General features: G+C 29.4%; 2 protein-coding genes across 2 annotated transcripts; one reads left to right on the forward strand and one right to left on the reverse strand.

The window, feature by feature from the left end:
• Positions 1-5,980: 5,980 nt before the first annotated feature.
• On the forward strand, positions 5,981-8,730 carry LOC106760839 (shikimate O-hydroxycinnamoyltransferase). Its single transcript, XM_014644270.2, has 2 exons — positions 5,981-6,488; positions 7,661-8,730. The coding sequence occupies exons 1-2, from the start codon at positions 6,081-6,083 to the stop codon at positions 8,564-8,566; spliced, it is 1,314 nt and encodes a 437-aa protein (XP_014499756.1). The 5' UTR covers positions 5,981-6,080; the 3' UTR covers positions 8,567-8,730.
• Positions 8,731-16,127: 7,397 nt separating this feature from the next.
• Positions 16,128-18,224, reverse strand: LOC106762269 (CBL-interacting serine/threonine-protein kinase 5). Its single transcript, XM_014646071.2, has one exon. It carries the CDS (start codon positions 17,731-17,733, stop codon positions 16,324-16,326), a length of 1,410 nt encoding a protein of 469 aa, XP_014501557.1. The 5' UTR covers positions 17,734-18,224; the 3' UTR covers positions 16,128-16,323.
• Positions 18,225-22,127: the final 3,903 nt, after the last annotated feature.

A 22,127-nucleotide genomic window follows, 5' to 3' on the forward strand; every position in this document is an offset into this window, starting at 1 on the left:
ATGTTCTGGTTATTATGAGTGAAACATTGGAAAAACAACTGCTAACACAGTTCATTGTTTATTGACACAGTTAAGGTGAAGATGGAACTGACAGTTCACTAACTTGGATTATTTATGGAGGAAAATTTCAATTCATATGTAAGGGTCAATATCCATTATTTCCTCTCATTGCCTCTTCAATGTCTGTTTCATAAGACTCCTACACTTTTCCTAGCATTAGATTCTCCTCTCAAATTGCCCATCACAATCTACAACCAACTTAAATAAATGCTTGATGTACTGTCATCATAGCATCTAAATTCTGCTAAAACTACTAGACAAGTAAAATTTATCAATTCATACAAAACCAGTAACCTCATTTCATGAGCTCCACATTATTAGTACAATTCCAGGTCTCATATGTTATTGATACCTACTAGAGGGAAATCCAGCTTTATAATTTAAGAAAAATACAATATATTAATTATAATGGTTAAATAAAAAGTAATGAGTTGTTACATAAATATATAGGTGATTCATGAAGTGTGTATTTACTTTTAGTATTTGATAAAAAAAATTGTTGTAAAATATAATTAAGATAAAATAGAATATAAAATGTACATATCAAAAGAAAAGAAAATATCTTTATATATTACTATAACTATAGATAGTTGTTTAATATATATTAATAGTCACTTAAATATTTAAACTTAACTTTTGTCTCTACAAAAAATGATTTAATAATATTCCTTATATTTTAAGGAAACACGTTTGTTTATGTCTAATAGAAGTAAAAAAGCAATGTTTTAGTGAAAACGTGATGGGAGAAGTTTCGTAAATAAGAATAGTTAAACAATAAATTGTTGTCGTTGGGTGGGTGGTCGCAGCCATCTGGAAAGTGATGGGAAACTAGTCTGAGAAAAACTCACATATTCACCAGACTTGTTATAAAATCTTTAATGCCTATAAACCGTGATAAGTCTTAGTTATTGATGTACGTGAAACCCTAAAATCGGTGCAAACCCTACTCTTATTTATCACCACTCCTACCCATTCTCTTAACCAAAAAGGTTGTTTTTAAAGTTAAACATCAAACGTGTTACGTGTGGGATTATGGAGAAAAGAAATCTATTATATTTTTTAAAAGATATTTTTACAACATTTTAACATTATTTATGTGTCATTATGTGATTGATTCAGGTTAGTATTTATGACAAAATGTCAAATAAATTATGTTAAAATATTATTAAAAAAATGTTATCAAAATATCATTATTCTTCTTTAAATAAGGATTAAAAAAACAGAATGTTTTTTTAGTTCAGTTGACAAACTTCCTTATTCATTCATTGTCTACAGTCACATGGATAGATAATGATAGAATTTAAATAAATAATATCTTTTAAACTATAATTATGTTTTTGTGTGTTGATTGTAATTATTTAATTATATTGAGTTTTATTTTCTAAAACAAAAAATTCAAAAGTTCTCATTTTTTTTGTATTTTATATTTTATGTGAATCTCAAAATAAGTGAAGATCTTCATCATTGACTTAAAACCATCATTTATTTGGCATTTTATGTGTTTATGCCATTCCTAAATCATGTCAACCATGATGTTTACTTCATTCAATGTAAAGTCTCATCTATCTATCTTTATCAAAGTTGAATCAACAAAAGACTAATGCTATGTTCGTTTAAGCAGATTTCATTGTAGATACGATTTAAGAAGATGGAAATGCAAAACTTTTGTTGTTCGCTTGAAAGGAAAGAAAGGTAATGGCGTGGATGGAAATGTGGGATTGTTTACCAACTTCCATCTCTCATATTAGGAGAGATTTGAAGGGATTTGGTGTAATATTATTATATTACCCTTATGACTTTAATAATAATAATAATAATAAAAACAAACAATAATAATAATAATAATAATAATAATAATAAATAATAATAATAATAATAATAAAACAATAATAATAATAATAATATTAATAATTATAATTTTATATTATTTTTATGGGAATTTTAATAATCTTTAATTCTTACTAATTAAAATTTTCAACTTTTACTAATTATAACATTGATAATTATAATTTTATATTACTTTAATAACTAGGGGCATTTTGGTAATCTTTAATTTTTACCAATTAAACTAATTTTTTAAATCTGTCACATCAATCAAATCCTACACTAATTCTCATAAACTTTACTCTCAAATCCACTCTCAATTACCCACAAATCCACTCAAAAAAACAACAAAAAAATTATCCTCAAATCCATTCAAATCATCTCCCCCAAATCATCTTCTTCTCATCACTACAAAAGAACACACCCTAAATGGTTTTTAGATTGATGGAAGTGGAAAAGTCTTGCTTAGAGAAACCTTATGTATCAAAATTAGTGATAAAGGACATAATACTAATTAGTGCAGTTGATTAGTCCTTAATCCAATATTGAAAGACATCACACAAACATATAAGCAACAACCATGAGTATGGCGTGTTCACTAAAATGACATTAAGTCAATTAAAATCTCAAGTAGAGTACACTTCATCACCTTACAAAATATATATATATATATATATATATATATATATATATATATATATATATATATGTAAATATTCACGAATATTAAAAAAAACTCAAATATTTTGTATAAATATCTTACAAGTAATAAAATGAACAATGAATAAATCTTTTTAACGAATCACATTAGATACAGATATATGTATTCATCCTGACACATCGTCATTCTTAGTTTCAATAGTGATTTTAAATTAATTTATTAAATAGAAGAATATAATAATATAATTAGATTACGAAATAACGAAAATATTAAGAAAAAACTAAAGTTTCAATGGTGGTTTGAAAATATAGCTGTACCAACTCCAGTTAATTTTCCTTTTTCAATATTTATTTAAATATTATGTAATTGAAATCATTTTAAAATTAAAATATTGTTATCTTTATATAAGTTTTGCCCAAAATAAAAAAAAAAAAAATTGTTGTTTTTCAAATTATTTAATATTATTTCTTCCTTCTCCCACCAATAACGTTCCTGGCGTAGCTTCGGTTGAGAGGTGTGACGGTGATTTATGCAATGTCTGCGCAACCACTCTGCCACCTCAACTCACGCAACATGGGACCCACCCACTTCATCATTTTTCTTTTCATCCACGCATACCCTAATTTCTTGCAAACCCCATAATTACTATATACACCTTTTCAAGACTTCCATTCCATTCAACCACACATATACCCAACTACTAACTAACTGCTAAAAACTGTCGCATAAGTGTAATAATTTATATTATGGGACATAAATACTTATATTTGGATATTAGATAATGAAAAACATTTAAATCACTAATGTCATTAAAGCAATAAATACAACATTTATCTACGATAATTTATCTTTTAATATCTCTATCAAAAGTTTTAAACTGAATATAATTTAATGCACCTAAGGTTCCAACATTTATTAAAAAGAGTAAGGGTTTTAGAAAATATTCTATATATCAATTTCCTCTCTTGTAGGTAAATAATGAACTTTTGATAAAAAAAGAAAAAAGAAAGTTTAACAGGCTGCTGTTTTCTTTCTTAGATAAAATTACATATTATTGTTGTAGTGATAAAGATTATTGCATGGTTTCACATTTATTATATATACCAATATATCTTATTAAACTTATAAAAAAAATCATTTAAAAGTAACGACACATAAATATAGAAAAATATATGATGATTCTAATTGTGCTTATAAGTAGGATAATAATACTTTGATATTATAACACTATTTACATGTCATTATATGTTTGGTCTATGTTAGTGTTTATTATTATTATTATTATTATTATTGATTATATAATAATTTTAAATCAATTACAAAATGATAGATAGATAATATTAAAATATTATAAAAAATACTGTTAAAATATTATTATCCTTATATGAATGTTAAATGGAAACATCAATCATTTCATTTTTGGAGAAAGTGTTAACAAATATATTTTTAATATATATTAGACTCTAAAAAATAAACAATTATACTTCATTATGTCTATCATGTCTTAAATAAGTATTTATTTATTTTCTTGAATATATTTTGTAATGTGTTTTCTAACATTATTATTCTTTTTTAATAATGAATGTTAAAACTAACACCAACAATGAAGATTTGTTCACAGTGAAATAACTACCACTCTTAAAATAATAAATTTTCCACTTGTTTAATAATGAGAAGAAAATGTTAATTTTTTTTTTAGTATTACAAATATAATCGAGGACTCTTTTATGTTATTGTGCTTCTACCAATAGGTAAAAGAATACACACTAAAAATACATTTTATTTTCCCAAAGTTAACAAAAAAAAAATTATTAAGATTTAACCATGTTCATATTAATGGATGTTATTTTGAAACAATAATAAATTATACATGAAATATCTTTATATTACTTTAACATAAACGAAAAGTGTGTATTACAAATTTATTTGTGTTAATATATAAGTGAATCACGTTATGTTATAATAGTACAGGTGAAACATATTTTATTATAATCTGTAAATCTATAAATAAAAATGAATTTGTTATTTGATATGAAAAATTGAGACATAAAATACGAAAAATAGTTAAAAAATCATTTAGATGTTTATTAAATAAATAAAAGATGATAAAGTTTTATAATTTTTTTATAGGATTCAACATGTATTTAGTTTTTAAATTTTGAAACAAAAGTTGAATTAGTTCTTGTCGTAAGTCTTAATATAATTTAATTTAAAATTTTGAAAATAAATATATATAATTCTCTTAATTTAATTATATTAAATTTTCTTAACCAGTTTTAGAATAATTTTTAAATTATTTATATTGTTTTGACACATTTCAATTGAGATCCCTCTAAAATAGTTTTTAATAAATCTTAAAAAAATAAGATTAAAATCATTATATATTATTTATTATTAAAGTTTGAAACTAAAATATATACTTCTAAATTTCAAATATAATACGTATTTCAATTTCACATCTATACTAACTAAAAAACATATATTTAAACAAATATTTCAATTTGTGCGATATATGTCAACAGAGTAATTTAAAAAGGGATTGGGCCTCAAGTGTTTCACTCAAAATTATGAGAATAATAATTATTAATTAACTTAGAATACACTTAACCTTCCACTATCTTATTATAAATCATATTTATTTTTTGAAAAATTGTGTTGTTAATAGAACAATTTTATAATATTTTCCCTTATTATTTAATTTTGTCATTTTTCACAATTTTTATTAAATTTTTTCCCACTTATTATATCATATAATTTCAAAAGTTAAATCCAATCTACTAATTTACCACTTCTACATCATCAACACCAAAGTCAAACCTCTCCCATTTCTTTTCAACAGTGACTACATGTTTCTTCATTCATTAACAGTACTACACCACTCCTACCATCTCCAATATCTAATTAGTTAATTAATATATTTAATTAAATAAGTTTAAAATTATTAATTTGACACGTTAAACTGGTTTGTATCATTCAAATAAAGTAACACAAAATTATATTTTAAATTATAGTTATTTTAATTTTAATATTTTACAAATATAACATAATTACAAATAGGAAAATGATATTTTGACATCAATTTTTGACACTATTTTGACACTGCATACGTGTCAAAACGTGGTTGGAAGATTTCAAATTAAAAAAACTGAGACAAAGACATATTTGAAAGAAAAACACCAAAGTTTTTTTTTTAATTTAAAATCATCCAATCACATTTTAACACGTGTACAGTATCAAAATGGTATAAAAAAATTGGTGTGAAAATATCATTTTCCTTACAAATGAAAATTACAAATATAATGAACTTATATACAGACAGACAAAACAGGATAATGACGTGGCGAAAGGAGGTTGACAGAGTTTGCTGAATTTGGTAAGTGGGCCCAATCCAACGTTGCTTAAGTTTGCTTTGCATTGGCAGGCTTAAAAGTAGAGGCACCAAATCCCATCCCACCCAAACCACGCTCTTCCTCCGTCCAACTTTTCAACACTCTTTCAGGGATTAATTCTGCATTCTGGTTTGGAGGGAGCAGAGATGCTGATCAACGTCAAGGAATCCACCATGGTGCGCCCGGCGGAGGAGACGCCGCGGACGCCGCTGTGGAATTCCAACGTCGATTTGGTGGTGCCAAACTTCCACACGCCCAGCGTCTATTTCTATAGGCCAAACGGGGCCTCCAATTTCTTCGACACAACCGTTATGAAGGAGGCTCTCGGTAAGGCCCTCGTCCCTTTCTACCCCATGGCCGCCCGCCTCCGCCGCGACGACGACGGTCGCGTCGAGCTTTTTTGCGACGGTCAGGGAGTGCTCTTCGTCGAGGCTGACACCACCGCCGCCATCGATGACTTCGGCGACTTCTCACCCACCCTTGAGCTCCGGCAGCTCATCCCCGCCGTGGATTATTCTGCCGGGATCGAAACTTATCCGCTCTTAGTGCTTCAGGTCTGTTACTTCATTCACACTTTACACGCTCCTTTCCCTCGTTGTTTTCTGATTCAAGCTTGACGTTGATATTTAGGTTTAGTTTATTCATGAGTTTTGCCTTTTCCTTTCCTTATAAAAACAATAAAATCACTTTACAAATATAATTTTTATTAAGATAGCATTTATTATTTCAAAAAACATTTTACCAAAATACTGTAAATTATTCTGAAATGTTTTCCATGTAATTAGAGTTTTTTTTTTCGAATATTTAAATCTGTTTGTTGAAAGACTTTGGAACGAATATATGTTTGTTACATATTAGACATACATGATTAAAACTTCTGTGCCTTATTTTACATTATATCTGAAGAAAACTAACTATGGATTAAAAGACTTTAATGAATAATGCATGATTTAGGTTTGCATTGTCTTAAACACACCATAAACTAACTTTTTCATTTTTTATTTAACCAATATTCTAACATTATTCTAATCTCTTTATTCATTTTTTATCCTTTAACATTTAAAATAAAATTTCATCTCTGTTTCTTTGTCGATTTAAAATGTAAAATATCAAGCAATATCCATTATTCTTTATATTTACATATTTTATGCATTTTAATATAATTTTAGTATAAATAAATATATTAATAATTTATGTACCACCTTTTAAATATATAAATGAAAAAATAGGTGGGATAATATACGCCGGAGAATACTGCCTAAACGTTAGATACCAAAGCAAAAACTTTCTATTATAAATAATTAATTGCATTAAAACTATAATCACCAAAATATATAGTCATAAATCCTTGTATATTATGTATTTTTAAATATTTATAAACTTGCAAGTACTTCCCTGATATTTAAAATTGAAAAGAAAACTGAAAATATTATGTTACTCCTTAGAGAAAAGTTGGAAACCACGTGAGAAGCATGGATTTGGTTGCATCTTTCCTGAAAAAATTAGTAGCATACGTTTAATAGAGAGCTTCCAACCACTCACATGTAATTAGATATCACGGATTATTATTTTGACACCAATTTTTTTTTATATAAAAATTTTATATTTATTATTTAATTTACATTTTTTCTTATTTTTATTTAAAAGATAAATTTGGAAAATAAAAGGAGAATATTTTCTATAAGATGAGTTTAATTTATAAAGAATATGAAAAAAAAAATTACAGGTAACATATTTCAAATGTGGAGGAGTGTCATTAGGAGTTGGTATGCAACACCATGTAGCAGATGGAGCATCGGGTCTTCATTTCATCAATTCATGGTCCGATGTTGCTCGAGGTTTGGATGTTTCCCTCCCTCCGTTCATCGACAGGACACTGCTCCGTGCTCGTGATCCACCTCGTCCTGTTTTTGATCACATTGAATACAAGCCTGCACCCACCATGAAGACGAACCTGCAACCCCAAAAACCAGGCTCTGATGACCCTGCCACTGCCACTGCCGTCTCCACTTTCAAACTCACCCGTGACCAACTCAACAGCCTCAAGGCTAAGTCCAGAGAAGATGGCAACTCAATCAGCTATAGCTCTTATGAAATGCTGGCCGGTCATGTATGGAGAAGTGTCTGCAAGGCAAGAGCACTCCCTCATGACCAAGAAACCAAATTGTATATTGCAACTGATGGAAGGTCAAGGCTGCAACCTCCCCTTCCCCCTGGTTACTTTGGCAATGTCATCTTCACCGCCACTCCTGTAGCAGTGGCCGGCGATCTCATGTCAAAACCAACATGGTATGCTGCCAGCAGAATCCACGATGCGTTAATTCGAATGGACAACGAATATTTGAGATCAGCTCTTGACTATCTAGAGCTACAGCCTGATCTAAAAGCGCTTGTTCGTGGATCACATACTTTTAGGTGTCCCAACCTCGGCATCACTAGCTGGGTAAGGCTTCCAATCCATGATGCTGACTTTGGATGGGGAAGACCCATTTTCATGGGACCTGGTGGGATTGCCTACGAGGGGCTTTCTTTCATTATTCCCAGCTCTACAAATGATGGCAGCATGTCTGTGGCTATCGCTCTTCCTCCTGACCGAATGAAAGTGTTTCAGGATTTGTTTTATGACTTTTGAACTCTCGGTTCAACAGATTCTGAGGTGATGTTTTACTTCTTACTTCATTCTAAGTATTTTTTTTTTTTCTTCATAAACCGTATGAATATCTCCAGTTATACAATATTGATAATAGACTGCATTGGCAAAGATTGATAATCCGTAAATACGAATGAACTTCAAAACAACATTTGATCTCACATGTATATGTATCTGTCAAAGATTTGTGTGTCAGCGCAAGCCTCCCTTCCACCATCCCATGATTTTACTGACTGCATTTACCAATGTCTTATGCTGAATTTAAGTTCGCTTTGAGTTGAGTAACATAAAATGAAGAAGATCATAATATTTTAACAATTTTTTTTAATAATTTTTGAGAACAAATTATATATTATTATTTTATATATTTAAAGCGGATGATATATATATATATATATATATATATATATATATATATATATATATATATATATAAGTTATTGTAAAATGTTATAAAAAAAATTGTTAAAGAAACATTTCCTTATTTGACAACCAAGTATACCTTTCAACTTTCGACATTTGACTGTTTAAGAATTTATTAAGCCAAGATTACATGTTCACACGGATGTGCTGATAAAGGGATCTGAGGACATAATTAAGTTTATTTAATATAAAATGCAGAGTGATCATAGTTATTATTATGTTTTGCGATATCATGGTTTATAGAGACTCAAATATTTGACAATATTCATTAAAATAATAACCATTTCAAACTTAATAAACAGTAAACAATAAATTCGGGTGAGTAACCATTCCATACTTAATAACAATAAACAATAAATTCGGGTGAGTAAGCATTAATTATTGCTTACCTAGTTAATTTAATAATTTATATATTCGATAGGTTACGGTGAAATCACAATCAAATTTAGGGGTGCAGAAAGAAAAATAAATGGGAAATGCAAGAAGAAAGCTCCAAAAAGTGTGGTCTTAAAGGATTAAACCGAATGAGGGTAAACCTTTCTTCTAATGTTATTTCTTCCTACACACTCACAACTTCTATCCGCACCCTAATAATTTTTAAAATCACCACGTTAACCTTCGTGAAAAGTTAATGGATATTCTTTGTAACAATCTAATAGTTTGATTTCAATTATATACGTAACAGAAAATTTGTGATGAAGAAACATATTCCTTTTTACATGGATTCGGTTTGTTTGATTATAAAAGCAAACAAGCATAGCAGTGTTTGCAATTAATTTGAAAGAACTTGGAGAATGAAGCTCAAACAATATTTAATATAACTACGTCACAATATTTTTCTTCTCAAATTTAATGCTTTTCTTTCTATCTTATAAAAAAATATGCATTTGTTTCAATAAACAATCATGCTACTTCTGGAAAAGAAATCAAAATGAGTTTAATATTTGATGTAACATTTCATAAAATACTTGCGAATATTAAAAATATGGGTTAAATATTTAACTCTAAAACATCAACCCAAACTTCAAAAGTATACACAACTAATTCAAGAAAAAATAATAATAACTAAAAAAATATCGTCTCGTAATAACTTAAAAGTTAATAGAAAATTAAATTTTAACATAAACGAAATTCAAACATAGCTGGAATAAAAACGATCACTCTTTTTTGTTATTAAATAATATATCAAATCATGAGGAAGAAATGTGTTTTTTTTTTCTCTCATTAAATTATATTTTTTTTAATTATGGAAGATTAATGTTGCTCATTAAATTATGAGAAGATTAATCTTACTATCTATTTTCACACTTTCATCACTTAAGACCTGATATGTTAACAATTTTTATAACAATTTTTTAATAATAAATCATATATTATTAATTGATCTATTTATATTTATTGATTAATTACAAACTATAAAAAAATTATTAAATAAACATTTTCCTATCCCTTAAACAACCAATTATCAAATGCTAATTATCTAAAAGATTTATCCAAAATGAATATAAAAAAAAAAATCTGAGATGAGACATGTTTAGTTGTGCATCCTGCCAATATAATTAATTGTTCTTTCTTTCTGAATTGGCAAAAGTGGTTGTACAATTAATGAATGCTGCATGGTGGCATATTCCTGTTACTAAAAATCTTCAACAGTACATATATACACAAAACATTAAAAACAAAATTTATTCACTTCCCTATAATCTTCTAATCAATATTTTGAGTTCTGCAAAAATCAATAATACATTTTTTATTTTTTTAAATATTCAATCATTATATATCTAAAATATTATCAATTTTTAAGTCTTATCTGTTTTATTTTTAAAAAATTATTAAAAAGGTAAAAAAAGAAAAGAAAATATTTAAACTATCTTAAATATCATTTTTAAATAATATAAAACTATTAAATATAGTAAAAATAATTATAGTTTAAAATTATCATACACATTTAAAATTATCATAGCAAACAAAAAAGATAATGGAGAATTTGAAATTTTTTGTTTGTTGTTGGAAGTACATCATCAACTTGGAACCAAAATATCTTCATCCATCGTTTTTGTCTTATTCCAATCTTTTAAATTAATGTTTATGCATTGTTAATCACAACTTTATTAAGTACTTTAACATTAAAAAAATCAACTTTTTCCTATGAAGTTATGTCGGTCTATATTCAGACTTTAAGATATGTTGCTGTAGATTAACGTTTTAAGTATACTTTTACTCTTTATTATATTTTAAAACAACATTATAATTATTCAGAACAATAAATTTATTGTTTTTAAATTATCCATATAAAAACTGTCCTTCCTTAAAAAATAACAGTGAAAAAATGAAAATATTTTATAAAAATAAAATATATAATATCAATAAATTAAGTAAAGTCATTCATGTTATTCTATAGTTCATTTTGTATTTTGAAAAATAAAATTAAAATAGTTATTTTTCTAAAACACAGAGTCTAAAATATATCTGAACTCTATGAAATGTGATAAGTGAGTATTATTATCGGTATCCAATAATTTTATTTGAATAGCTTTAAAAAAAAGTGACTAAAATAAAGCTATTGGGAAAAAGCATTAATGATTGAAGAATTATTTAAAACTTAATCTTTTAAATATATATATATATATATATATATATATATATATATAATTTAGATGTATAAAAATGGATTGTTTTAAAAAACATTTAAATACATATTTTTTAAAACTTATTTAAATTTATTTTCTAGAAAAATAAATTTATTTTAATATAAAATTTTATGTAAGTCGTATTTTAAAATTAATTTTAATTTTTTATTTGATTTTATATTTCAAATACTTATTTTAAATAATTTTACTTAAAAAAAAGAGAGTTATTCACATATATTTATTTATGAATACCCAAATATTTACAATTACGTTTTTATTTATACATATATACCAACAAATAGATTGGAAGGATATTTTCTTTAGACGGATAGCATATCTGCATAGTCTAACTTGTTAAAAGAACCTCTTATAGCAGACTCGCATATTTTCTTTATTTTGACCAATAAAATTATTTTTCATTATTCAATTTATAAAAAGATATAAAAATAAAAAATAAGCATAAAGTGAATAATTCTTATAATTTTATTATATGTAAGTAGTTTTTTTTAGGTAGTTTTTAAATTAAAAAAAAACAATAGAAAACCCTAAATCCTAAATTATTTATATTAATAAAAATAAATTGAAGTAATATACATATTAGAACAGTACAAAGAACTATAAAAATATGAATTCCTTTTATAAATGTTATAGATTTTGTGAAAGAATCTGATTTCATTTCATTGTTGCTTTTAGTCTTTATGTCATTATAAAGTGATTTTCAAGTATTAGAAAAATATTATTTAAAATACTTCAATAATTTACATTTATTTCATATTATTATTTTTTATTTTAATTTTTTTTTTTAAAAATACATAATTTTATATTTTATGACTGTTTTATTTTTATATTTTATGTTAAATGAATATAAAAATATGTCATGATATAAGAAAAGTATTATATATTTATTTTATATATAATTTTTATTTAGTTGAATTATACATAAAAAAAGATTATTATTTGTGTAAATTAGTGAAAATTATGAAAGAGAAATTACTTAATATTGATTTTAATTATGTTGGAGAATTATCATGTTGGTTAGAAGCTTTGTTGAAGAATAGACTAATGGAAGTAGGAAGCAACAATGATGAGAAATAATTTGGAATAGCCTTCGAAACCTGCAGACATATCTGACCCAAGGAATTGCCTTCTCACTCACTACTTTCTCATCTTATTTATTTATAAATAGATAGATAGATGGAAGAGAAAGGATAATGATATTTTCATAATTCTTTTTAAGCTTAATATCGTTTTTGTCCCTAGTTTGGAGGGTTGTGTTCAAAATGATCCTACCTTTTTAAAAAGGTAACAATTGGTCCCAATTTTTGAAAAAACTGTCCAAATTAATCCTTTTTTGTTACGGTGTTAATTTTTTAATGGTGGAGCTGCTACCTTGGACAGAAAAGAATGACATGTCTATTATATGTGACTGCGTAGCTGTCTGAGGTTAAAATTGCGAAAGAAAATATAAATAACGTGGCAGTGGTTAAACATGGAGGAACCCAAACCCTAACTAGACTAGGCGCCGTAATATTTCCAAACAATGTTGGTGCAATCAAAGCTCCTCCGTTTCCAGCAAGAGGTCGACTCTTCTTCCAAAAGTTCCGAGGATTCTCCCAAGAAGAAGTTCGATAAGTAGCCAAGTAAGATTCCAATGCTGATACAAAGCTCCAGCAAAGATGTTAGAAAACCCCTGAATGATGCAGAGGAAATCTCTGCCGAGTAAACCGGTGCTATCATAAGAGCAAAACCCACACCCACACCTCCAACACACCTTCCAACCATTATTATTACAGGAATTTTATTTTATTCTGTTTGGTGGGTATTTCATATTCACTTTAGTTTCAATGAATTGAATGAAAAGACGATTTTTTTTTCTTTTTTAATATTACTAGTTGTCACTTGGAGAAGAATGACATGAGAATGTTCATGGGAAAGACCTAATTTTTGTCCCTTACCATCTTTGCAGAATTTTTGTCCCTTATCATGGGAAAGCCAGTTACAGTGAAGTTGTGAGTGTTCGAGAGAGTGCAGAAATAATATTCATCAATACTTGTGCCATTAGAGAAAATGCATAAATAAAGTATGGCATAGGCTTAATTACTTTTGGTTTCTTAAGAGGCATTGGAAGAGCAATGTTGCTACTGGAAGAGCAAAGACTATGCGCCCTCCCGAAGTAGTGATTTTGGGATCTATGGTTGAGAGGTTAAAGGAGAAGATACTTGATTCAGATAAACGGTTGATGCCCTCCACGTGATTGACGAAATGCTTGAACGAGATTCTAATTTTCCTTCCCATGATTTCACGGGTGAAGTTGTTTTTGGGATGTTGGGGAAGCCACGGAAGAAGCTTTACTGGTAATGAAATTGTGGGATTGGTTACCAAGTTGTGTGAGCATGGAGTTTTTCCTAATGCTTTTAAGCTTACCCAAATGATAACAAAGATGTGCAATGCTCTCTTAACTGGGTTGAGAAGGGAGAGGAACACTCAGCGCATGAAGGGTTAGATTCAAGGTTAAATATATGTTTTAGTCCTCATATTTGTTCCCATTCTCAATTAGGTCCTCACGTTTTTTTTTTTTGTCCCAATTGCATCCTAATATTTGTAAATTTAAGGCAATAAAGTCCTCTCCGTTAACTAGTCACTAACGCCGTTGGCACTGTGCTGAGTTGTAACGGACCTTTATTGTTTAATTTAAATGAGTCCATTACGTGACATTTTATGATTTAATGAGTCCATTACGTGACACGTATATTTGTATTAGGGATTTTAGGGATTTATTTGGATTGGGGATTAGGGATTTAACTCTGAGCTTGGGATTTCCTATTCAAAAGAGCGAAAATTAGGGATTGGTGTTCGAAAGAAGAAGAAGTAGACGAAGACGAAGACTAACTAATCCCATTGGATTTTAATTTCTCTCGCGTTCTTTGATTTTAGCTTTCGTATTGGTTTTTCGGTCTGGTATGGATTGGTTTGGTTTTGGGATCTGAGGTTCTGGAAGGTGTTACCAGGGCGAGATTTCCTCAATCTGGATCTGAAATTACGTGGTTAATTTATTTATTTGTTCTACCCTGGAGAATTTTCTTTTATTTTTTATTTTTGGTTTTCCATGGTTTGAATATCCTATCATCAGAAAAGTGTCTTTGGTTAGTTCTACTGGTTTTCTTATACTGTATATTTTCCTTTGGTAATTGAAATTGATTTTGTTGTATTTGCATTAAATCCTTCAGATTCGCCTTCTAGAGATGCGGTTATGGTGGGAAAACATGGCTGTGAATCTGAAAGTGGAGCCTTGAAGATATTGACTATATGCTGATATAACGACCCCTTTGTATCCTTATGTTGGTATTTGTGGTTATTTTTCTGCTTTTACTCTTCGTTTTCGGTTCTTTTCTGATTATTTTTTCATGTAATTCAGGATACTCAATTGCAGAAAATGTAAAATTGTTCAAAGGAGTTTTCATGGATAGGGTTTCCATTGTTCAAAGGATACTCAATTCCCAACCCTTCTCATTAAATCATTTTTTTAATTAAAAAATGCCACGTAATGGACCCATTTAAATTAAACAATAAAGGTCCGTTACAGCTCAACATAGTGCCAACGGCGTTAGTAGCTAGTTAACGGAGAGGGTTTTATTGTCTCAAATTTACAAATATTAGGATGCAATTGGGACAAAAAAAAAACATAAGGACCTAATTGAGAATGGGGAACAAATATTATGACTAAAACATATATTTAACCTAGATTCAATTTATTTTTTCTTAATTTAATAAATCTATTAATGTCACACAATCACTTAACAGTGACACATCATTAATTCAGGGAAGCAGCTCCAACGTTAAATTTCTGACCGTTAGTAGAAAGGATTAACTTGGACAGTTTTTTCAAAAATTGGAACCAATTGTTACCTTTTAAAAGGACCATTTTGAACACAACCCCCTAAACTAGTAACCAAAAGTGGTATTATTAAAACATTTTGGACAATAGGATACGTCTCATTATTTTATTAGTGTTTTTGAATTTATATTTAATAAAATATTAAAAATATTTAAAACAGATTAATCATATAAAGTGACATGTATCTATTGTTAAAAAATTATAAAAAAAAATTATTTTATTAAACAGACTTTTTCCTAGAAAGTATGCGTATGATCCCGGTCACCTTTTGTTGCTACCTTCCAACCAACCTCTCACCATTCTTTCTTTTCCTTCTTATAAACTTTTTTATTTTATATTTTAAATACAATATGTTTTCAATCATTCTCTCAAGATTTGTTTATTCCAGCGAGTTTATATAAGGGACTCATGCAAAATTCATAGTAAGTTCATGTTCAAGATTAGTTTTCCATCCTTAATGTAAATTAATTAAAGAAGATGAATCATCCATTTATGTATACATTAAACAATGAAAGTGATTTTGAATCGTCTTTATAGCGAATGCAAGCTTTTTCCTCTCTTCCTTATTGGGAAAGTTAAAAAAGAAAAGAAGGTATGAGAAAGATGAATTGCAGAAAGAGCTGTTATATAAGCGGGTAGTGGTGATAAACAAGGAGACATATGCAGTAAGTGCATATACATAAATCTAAACCCAAACAACTAAGATAATAATTTCACTACCTAGCTATTTTGGTTCTCGTCTTTCCAAGGGAATGCGCAAACGTAATAATAATAATAATAAATAATAATATTCACTGGCGGGAATTGCTGTCCCCTTGCCAACTCCACACGATGTCTTTCAGCGAAGGCCTCACTTCTTCCTCGCACAGCTTTATGTATTCAAGCGTGTCTCCGGCAGACTTCGAAAACTCCACCACCGCCACCTCCGGCGCCACCTCGAACACCTCTACCGTCATCCCCAGCTTCCCCTTCCTCCCTTCCGTCGCTCCCTGCATTCTCACCGTGAACTGCTTCTTCCCCGTCACCCTAAAGTTCAGCTTCTTCGCCACCGCCTCCAGCTTCGCCATCACCGACGACGCCGAGTGCTTCGATATGAACATCGACGGCGATCGCTTCCTCGTCTCAAACAGATTACTCAGATCAAACCCGTGCGACAGCGAGGATATTATCTCGAAAGCATTGTAAGACGGACGAGCCGGCTTGGCTCCGATCAGTTCCCCAGAATGGTTGTTGCTGCTGCTGCTGGTGCTGCTGGTGCTGTTATTATCTTCGCTGCCGCTAACGTTTCCACTGCCACCGGCATCGTCCCCGTTGAAGTCGATGTTATCATCCACAGCCGTCTCCTTCATGGAAAACGCAATGGGGCGCATGAACCCAACTTGGAACCAAGGATCCTTCATGATGTCAGGAATGGAATACCTCTTCTCTGGGTCCACGACCAGCAAATTAGAGATCAAGCTTCTGGCCCCGGGAGAAATCCATTCCGGGAATGCATAATCGGCTTTGAAAGACTTGCTGTAAATCCTCATCACATTCTCACCCTGAAAGGGCAAATACCCAGAAAGAAGCGCGAAGAGGATCACCCCACAAGACCATATATCAGCCTTCGACCCATCGTAGCCCTTCTTCTTCAGAACCTCCGGCGCCACGTAGGCCGGCGTGCCGCACGGCGTCACGAGCATCCCGTCAGATCTGCGCTGGTCAGGCAGCGCAGACAAGCCAAAGTCTGATACTTTCAGGTCTTCGTTCTCGTCGAGGAGCAGATTCTCCGGCTTCAAATCACGGTGGGTGACGCCACGACTGTGGCAGAAGTCGACGGCGCTGATCAGCTGTTGAAAGTATTTCCGGGCGATTTCTTCCTTCATCTTTCCTTTGGCCACCTTGGCGAAGAGTTCTCCTCCCTTGACGTAATCAACGACCAAGAAGATCTTGGCTTTGTTGGCCATAACCTCTCTGAGTTCCACGATGTGGGGGTGACGAACCAAGCGCATGACGGAGACCTCGCGCTTTATCTGTTTCACCAGCTTATCCTTCTGAAGCTTCTCTTTTTTTATGACCTTGATGGCCACGCTGTCGTTTGTGCTGAGGTTTCTCCCGTGGTACACTTTGGCGAAGTTCCCCTGCCCCAGCAGCTTCCCTATCTCGTACTTGTTGAACAGGATGTTCCTGCTGCCACCGGTGCCATTGGATCTGCGATCCATCTCGGCGGCAGGGATTGTTGACCGAACCAGTTTTACCCTAACGCTGTGAGTGGTTTTGGTTTCTACCTTCTCTAGGGGGTTTTCAATTGTAGGCTTTGAATTGGAATTGGTGGAGGTGGGAGAGACCCAGATCGAAGGGCTTGACCCTTATGATGAAGAGGGTGTCGAATGGACACACCACGTTCTGGAGAAAAGATTTGGATGGGTTGAAAATCTTCATGGTTGCATGCGGGGGAAGGAAAGGAAAAAGGGTGAGGATGTGCTTAGATTTGTGTTTGAGTTCCAAGACCCGATTAGGGGAACAAGCCCGAACTGAAAATGGGTTGTAAAACAGAATAAATACAGTATCGGGAAGGGTGGAGGACGGTAGAAGAAGACGGAGAACGCGGCTATCACGCAGAACCAGAGAGATAGTGATTTGTTTCAGGTTTCTGTGGTGTTGGGCGAGAAGAGGAGAATGCCGTTTTATGAGGAGCGGTTGGAACAGATCGTATCCAAACACAACATAACGCCACAAAATATCTGGAAAAAACCTAAATTAAGATAAATAGTATACCCACTTTTTTCTAAATTAATTCTTTCTTTCACCAAATCTAATTATACACTAAAATGTTTAGATAAATATATTTTTAATATCCATGTGATAAATAATTACTTTGTAATTTTGAAAATGCTATAAACAAAAATTTACCATAAAAACGAGAAAAGGATAGAAATTGATATTAATGAATATAATAAATGCAAGAATAAATAAAAAATAGAAAAAGGAAAAAATAGAGAAAGATAAGATTGATGATTGGAGGTGACGTGGATGTGAGTCGAATACAGCTAGCTAAGTACTGCTCGTGGTTTCTATAAGGTTTTGACCAAATAATCAAAACCTGAACCTACCAAATTGCAACTTTATTTTATTGGATACGCGTGCTTTGAATGGCCGTCCAACGTCAACCACGCAAAAAATGAGACCAACCCGCTTATGTTTACTTAATATAACCCGACCCGTTTCGCAAATCCACGGGATTTCAGAAAACGGATTTATTCACACACCGTTTCTTATTCAATGTTGAATAATAATATATTTACATTTCTTAGAATATATTTTATATGAAAAATGGATATGAAATCTGATTTAATGTTATGATAAGAAATGAAAAAGGTGAACACGTATTGAAACAAATCCGTTGAAGATTTTCGCCAAATTTATTATTTTTCAAAGTACTTTTTTTCTTTAGCCATTAAAATAATACTTCGTGGACTACAAATTGCTACGTCTATCTTAATCGTAATTTTGTTTTTATATGATCAAATTGATAATTTAACTGTGTTAATAATTTCGGAAAATATAAAATTTTAATGTCGTATAACACACGCAAATATATACTTAAAAAATAATTTATGTAGATATTTTGTGAAAACGTGACGAAATTGTTATTTATCAATCATTTCAAGTTTCTATTCAACCGTACAGATTCATTTGGCCCGAATATTTTATTAAAAAAATTATTTATTTGTTGCCAAAAATTATATATATAACTAACTAATTTAGGGGTATTATTAGAGTGGTGTGAAAATATTATTTCTTCATATTGCAAATACTAATTCCTAAGCATTGTTTTTAATTTTAATTTAATTTTTGGAAATACTTATTAAAATCACATTAAGTGTTTAAAGTTTGTCGTTAATATTGAATTTAATCCTTTTAAAACTCTAGTTACTTCTCCCACCTAATTACTTAAACTTTCAAGCCCACTGGTTTAATTAACTAATATTTCAGTGATGCAAACTTGTCATGTGTTGTCATTTTAATGTAACTTTGTCTCTCTTATTTATTATTGATTCATTTAGTTTTTTCTTTCTAATAATTCATTTTATATAATCATGTATGAAGAACAAAAAAAATAATAACACTAAAAAGGAAAAAGAAAAAGAAAAAACAGTTTTATATTAATTACATTACTCTAATAAATAAATGTTTAAATTAGGGACTCAAATGTTGTATAGTATTGACTTAAAGTTAAGGAAAATAATGTACAAAGTTGAATGAGGAATGCATAAAGAATTGTAAATGAATGAGTCAACGCAAAGTAAACAAAGACGTAAGTTAGTGACATACTTTTACTACTCAATATTTTCATGTTTACGTTATAGTCCAACCAAATTAATTGCAAAATGCTTCAATACATCTCTATTTGGATTTCTTCTTCAGAGCTCAAACTTTATTGTTTATCAAATTCAGAATAAAATTTGTATTACAGATTTTATATGTATTTTTCATTTACATTTTTTAATTTTATAATAGAAATATAAATTTTATATCAGACTGTATATTTCAAAATATTTTCGGATTGTTTATTTCAAAATTGAAAATGAAAAGCAGATAAAATAGAAATTTTGAAATGTAGCATGTGAAGTAAGAAATTATGAAGGGGCAGGAAGAAATGCCCAAAAAACAAATATATTCTGGACCTGAAAATTCTGGCAAATTTGGTTTGGGTTATTTCTTCCTGCAACCCCGTATTTTTTTAAATTCTCGTACTACCCTTAATGAAAAAATAAAAAACGAATATGATTCTCGTATGGTTTGAAGGCAGTGTGCGTGTTCGTGTTACTCTTTCAATTTAATTTACGCATTCTGCAATTCATAGATATTTTTTATTGCACAATTTCAATCCAAAAAATATTACATTTTTATATTTTGGATAATTTGAAAATATAGATTTTACAATTCAAAATATAATTTTAAGGTTTAAATATTTTCGTCTAGTTTTTTAATGTAATTTCAATTTTTTTTTTCAATTAAATTCCTATTTTTTTTTAGTTAAATTATTTTTTGTAACGCTGTTTATACAGTTAAAAGCATATAAATCGCATTAAGAAATAGTTTGAAAAATCATATACTAACAAATGTATTTTAGATTTTTATAATTTTTTCAACAAGGATTAAAAGATTCATTTCAGCAATCTTATGGGCTCAAGAAAACATGGGGTGCAAGAAGCAATGATATTTTATTTGGGGGATTAACCATATGGGTGTGGATCCAAATGCGCTATTTTCAACATACTCACCCCTACTTTTCATTTTAGTCACATAGTTTTTATAGAAAAATAGCAATATACTCGTTTATTGGATTGATTTCAACATAATTTCTATTATTCGTTCAAAATTATTGAATTCTTTTATATAATTTAAATTAATAATAGGTTTTAAATACTTCAATTAAGTTATTCATGCATATTTTCAGTACAAATACGATGGAAATTTTATATGGAGAGAAAATTTAACCAAATTTTAATTTTTAATAATTTAAACATTAGTTTATGAATAAATTAAAAACTAAACTTTAATATTAATTACAATAGAATAACTAATCGGCAAATATTACGAGTTTATGTAATGAATTTAATGTTTTTGTACCAGCATTTTATATAAGTATATAATTGGGGAACACGAATGTTAAGAAAAAATATAGCTAAATATAAAATGGTAATTTTTTTAACTTAAGGTTTTTCCTAATTTATGTTGTAATTATAAAAATGGTAAACAGAGTGCAGAATGAAGAAACAAATGTTCTTTATGCCGATATATATTGCCCTTCTTTCATTACTTTATATATATAGGAAAACATAATAAAATTTCCAATTTTAATTAATAGTTTTGAAAATAAAAAATTGTTAAAATGTAAGAAAATAAAATCAGTTGGTCTAAAAGCACTATAAAATGGATTAGGTAAAAGATATGGCAACATAAATGGAATAAGTTATGTTTTAATTTATTAGTTTAATTTTATATTGTAATTCACTTAGGTTGAGTTTATCTTTTTATAAAATATGAGTTATGTTAAAAAAATTATTATACTCTAATTAAAAGTGAATAAATGTGAGAGTGATATTTATACTCTAATTAACATCATATTATTGTTATACTTTAATCGTGAGGACGCCCAATTGTTTATATAAAATAATTAAATGCCAGTCTTTCTTTTTTGTCAAATAAAAAGAAGTTTTTAACTATTGTTAGTTGACTTATTCTTTTAAATTTACAACCTAACCTAATATTAAACTTTTTTTTTTCTTCACACTTGTATTCAACGTGTGTTTGTTATTTATGTTTACACGTGTAAGAAAGCAATGAATTTATTGACTGGATAATAATTTATTTATTTGATATTTGTGCATAAAAAACAAAGCATAGATTATAATTTTGCATCCCTTGAAAATTTCAAATATGTAATTAAAAATCATAAACTAAGGTAACGTTTTGAAGAAATAGATGTAAGGGAAGATGAACTAATCGATTTTAGAAGACTGAGGGTGTGTTCACTTGGGTGTGATCGGAGGTGATTGGGGGAGAGTGATTGAGTGGATTTGAGGATAATATTTTTTGTTTTTTATTT

This window comes from Vigna radiata, chromosome 5 (genome assembly GCF_000741045.1).
Source record: "Vigna radiata var. radiata cultivar VC1973A chromosome 5, Vradiata_ver6, whole genome shotgun sequence".
NCBI classification, from domain to species: domain Eukaryota; kingdom Viridiplantae; phylum Streptophyta; class Magnoliopsida; order Fabales; family Fabaceae; genus Vigna; species Vigna radiata.

Excerpts from the sequence above, each read along its gene's own strand:
- LOC106760839 (XM_014644270.2), top strand. The coding sequence starts at position 6,081 with ATGCTGATCAACGTCAAGGAATCCACCATGGTGCGCCCGGCGGAGGAG. Across the intron at positions 6,489-7,660 it reads ATCCGCTCTTAGTGCTTCAG|GTAACATATTTCAAATGTGG; the intron begins GTCTGTTACTTC and ends AAAAAATTACAG.
- LOC106762269 (XM_014646071.2), bottom strand. The coding sequence starts at position 17,733 with ATGGATCGCAGATCCAATGGCACCGGTGGCAGCAGGAACATCCTGTTC.